Source organism: Rhynchophorus ferrugineus, unplaced genomic scaffold, assembly GCF_030347505.1.
Source record: "Rhynchophorus ferrugineus isolate W39M unplaced genomic scaffold, kcgeb_rfMv2 rfM3, whole genome shotgun sequence".
In the NCBI taxonomy this organism is placed as follows: domain Eukaryota; kingdom Metazoa; phylum Arthropoda; class Insecta; order Coleoptera; family Curculionidae; genus Rhynchophorus; species Rhynchophorus ferrugineus.
Genome location: NW_027472582.1, coordinates 28477125 through 28480967, shown reverse-complemented (window position 1 = coordinate 28480967; position 3843 = coordinate 28477125). Strand labels below are relative to the sequence as shown.

Genomic DNA, 3843 nt, shown 5'->3' with positions numbered 1-3843 from the left:
ATCCTTATTTAGTGTTCCAAAACTTTTAGACATTAGCTAGCTTCAAAAATTCTTCATACGACTAAAGAAACCAGAAATGTACTAAAATAGGACATTTAAAATTTATAATTTATATTTACCACTTTATATTATAATTTAATTATTATAGTTACTAGCTGACCCGACAGACTTCGTCCTGTCAAAAAGATTTGTAATGTGGCAGTTTTTGTGCCTACGTATTTTAAAAAATTCTCCTGAACAGAACCATCACCCTGGTGATAGGGCGTTGTGAATAAAAAATAATTAAATAAAACATATATAAGGATTGAAAAGTAAGTAATCGCTTTATTGTTAATCATGTGAATCATAATTATTATTATTATTATCATTATATTGCTTTGTGGTATACGATGTTTTTTGTTTGATTACCTGGCGCATAGATAAACAAATCTGATGGTTTTCCAACACGGGAACAGGCAACATACAATTGACCATGTGAGAAACATGGGTTTTCTAGATTAATACCACAAACACTTAATGATTGCCCCTGGGACTTGTTTATAGTCATAGCAAAAGCAAGCCGTCAACATGTCTATAGGAAATTTGCCATTACCAATGTCAATGAGTTGTTTAGAGAATATGTTTCCAGATTGGTCATTTTGCAACTCGACACGCATATTCTTGCTTAAATGAAGTACTTTAACATGTTTCCACAAATTGGAGGACTTTAGACATGCATTGAGTTCATCAGCTGGCGTTGATCGTGGAATCACTGGCAATGTTTGACGAAAATCTCCTGCTAATAAAATCATTGCACCACCAAATCGGTTATTATTGCTACGTAGATCTTTTAAGGTTCTGTCTAAAGCCTCCAAAGATTTTTTATGTGCCATCGTGCATTCATCCCAAACAATCAATTTACATTGCTGCAAAACCTTTGCCATTGCAGAGTTCTTCGAAACGTTGCAGGTTGGAGTTTCATTGCTTTGCATATTTAATGGCAATTTTAGTGCTGAATGGGCTGTTCGACCACCTTCAAGCAAAGTTGCTGCGATTCCCGACGAAGCGAGTGCAAGTGCAATTTTATTTTGTGAGCGAATTGTTGCTAATATTAATGAAATAAAAAAGTTTTTCCTGTACCACCAGGTGCATCTAAGAAATAAATCCCTCCAGTTTCATCATTTGTTACTTTCATAAGAGTTTCAAATACATACTTCTGTTGTTCATTTAACAGTGGAAGATTTGTTTGAATTTATTCTTTCAAAGCGTTGAGATCATACAGTCTTTCTCGATGCAACTCTTGGTTAAAAGCGTCATGCATTGGACGATTGGGCGCGGTCAGGCCTAATTGAATTAATAGTTTGTTTGACATTATCAAGCACATGTCCTCAATTGAAATCAATGCTTCATTGTAAATTTCTTCACTGATTTGTATATTTGGATTTCCCATTCTATTCCGTATTTGATACAAAATATCATCACACATATAATCTTTGTACTTCATCCACAAATCAATTGGGTTTGATGGGAAGCATGTAGATATGATTATAGAAAACAATGTTCGTATTTGATGAGTGTGTGATGATATTACGGCATCATTGAGAGTTTGATCCCAATGAGCGTCATTTTCAAGCAATTGCAAACGTTGACAGGCTTCTCTGTAGGATCCACACAATTCACCATCAACAGTTCGTAACTGTTGGAATGATGTTGGGCCACGTACATTGACTAATAGCAGTCGTAAATAAAAACATTCATCATTGCTTGGATGTACTGAATAAATCCGGCCAATCGCATCGGTGGAATATACATCTGTATATCCTGGAACTGGTTTTCCTTGTTTCCGTCGTATAAATCTCCTTGAGGATTGATTCCAGGTATAATATTTTGGCATTTCAGAATATAGCAATGTTTGTGCGAAATCATCGTTTTGGCATGTCTCAAAAAAACTGGTTAATGTAGTAGATGGTGGCTGAGCAGCTCTTTGTACTGCGTTCTGTGCTGTAAAATACACTCTTTGTCCATTTTCTAAATGCACAGCTAAGTGAACAACAGAAGGGTGTCTCTCATGAATAGGAAAAGAAAATATTCGCCAAACTGCTTCATTACTACTGACATAGCGGCCCATTTGGTATTGGGTAACTTCATCATTAGAATTCTCTGCACCAATTCCAATCACAGCCATATCACTCCCTTTGGTTACATATTTGCAAATGTATTTAATCGATTTCACTGAATGGCAAGATTCAACGTTGATGTGTGCTTTGAATGTCTTTGATAAAATGGGTGAATATGGAACAATCCAACGATTATCTATTTCAATATCTTGTTAATTTAATTTGACAATTGTTGATTTTCCATTGTCTGCTGTCGATCTGCGACGATACAATGGATAACCGTCATTACCAGTAATTGTTTCCGATATTAATGTCCGTGGATATCGTTTTGAACATTTACCATCCATCATACACGGTGAATTTTGATTAAGAGTTCCACAGGGACCATGTATCATGTTTTTGATAACTACCTCATGCAATCCAGGATCTACTTGTACATTAGGGATTTCAGCTGATATCACTGCATCAACTTCATTTGGCCTTATCTTTTCAACCAACCAAATCAAAATGTGTGCATGTGGCAATCCTCGTTTCTGCCACTCCACAGAATACATCCAGCAGCGTGTCTCACCAAACACATTATGTTTTACGATGAAATTCATTAAAGATTTCAACTTTTGTCTAAAGACTCTGGCTGTAATATCATGACGATCAATGGGTGATTGCCCAGGGAATAACTCCTGCTTAATTTCTATCCATTGCGGATTGCATGTAAATGTGATGAACAAATCTGCTGTACCATAATGACGAACATACGACATGGCATCTTGAGCATATTCGTGCATATGCCGAGGGCTTCCGATGTATGTTGCTGGAAGAATAGTCATCCGACCGACATTCTGTGCATTTCCATCAGTATTAATCGTATCTCGAAGGTGAATATACTCTTCAGATCGGAGTTTGGTTTGATTCAACCTGATGAATGTTAATCTCTCCGTTTCAATTTTAACATACATGTCAACAACATATTTGTGATATAATCGCCGACATTTCAATATGTGATTATCTGCATTTTCCCGAATCATTAGGCGGTATGAATAATAGTTCATTGAACTGACTTTTTTGTTGGTTTCAGAACCTGTAAACAGATTTTGTTTTAAAAACATTCAAATATAAAATTAAAATACATAATATAGTGACTGAGATATTATCGCCATAGCTAAACTAATATTTTAGTTACCTGTAATGGGATTTATCATTTTTATTGATAAATCGTAGCCATCTTCACCTTGCCAAAATATAATGGGATATTGCAGTGCATCATATGAGCGGTGTGTTTCCTTTATAGGTTGTAATTGAAAATTCCGACGATGTAAAAAATATCACGGGATTCCAAGTTTTCTCCAACTACAACGATAGCAACTTCATCAATAGTTGGTGCATTAAAACGTCTTGTATGTTGACCTGCAGGTGTTTTATCAGCTCTGATTACAATTTTGTGATTATCGGATGGCATCAGATCCAGGGCAGTTTTAAACAATATAATCAATTGATTGTGTTGATGAAATAAAGTTTGTAATTGTTCTACAATAGACCTTTTTACTAAATTGTTATGTGCACAACGCAGATCAATTTCTTGTGGTGAATTGCCCATAAAATAAATTTGCAGGAATTTGTTGTCGCTATCTGACACTGGTAACAGTGAACCTGCTCTGTGATATATTTGCCCTTGTATCTGTAAATAAAAAAAATATTATGGTGTGGTATAAATTAATGGATTGTCAATGATCAAACTTAAATAATATTT

The 3843-nt window shown here is 35.3% G+C and overlaps 1 protein-coding gene across 2 annotated transcripts; it reads right to left on the bottom strand.

Moving 5' to 3' along the window:
• Positions 1-304: 304 nt before the first annotated feature.
• On the bottom strand, positions 305-3446 carry LOC143192642 (uncharacterized). 2 transcript variants are annotated; one of them, XM_076398115.1, is made up of 3 exons: positions 3277-3446; positions 2437-3174; positions 2260-2354 (listed from the first exon to the last, which is right to left on the bottom strand). In XM_076398115.1, exons 1-3 carry the CDS (start codon positions 3293-3295, stop codon positions 2314-2316), a joined length of 798 nt encoding a protein of 265 aa, XP_076254230.1. In that variant the 5' UTR covers positions 3296-3446; the 3' UTR covers positions 2260-2313. The 2 variants fall into 2 exon arrangements, with proteins under 2 accessions (XP_076254229.1, XP_076254230.1); XM_076398114.1 differs by having other exon boundaries at positions 305-3174.
• Positions 3447-3843: the final 397 nt, after the last annotated feature.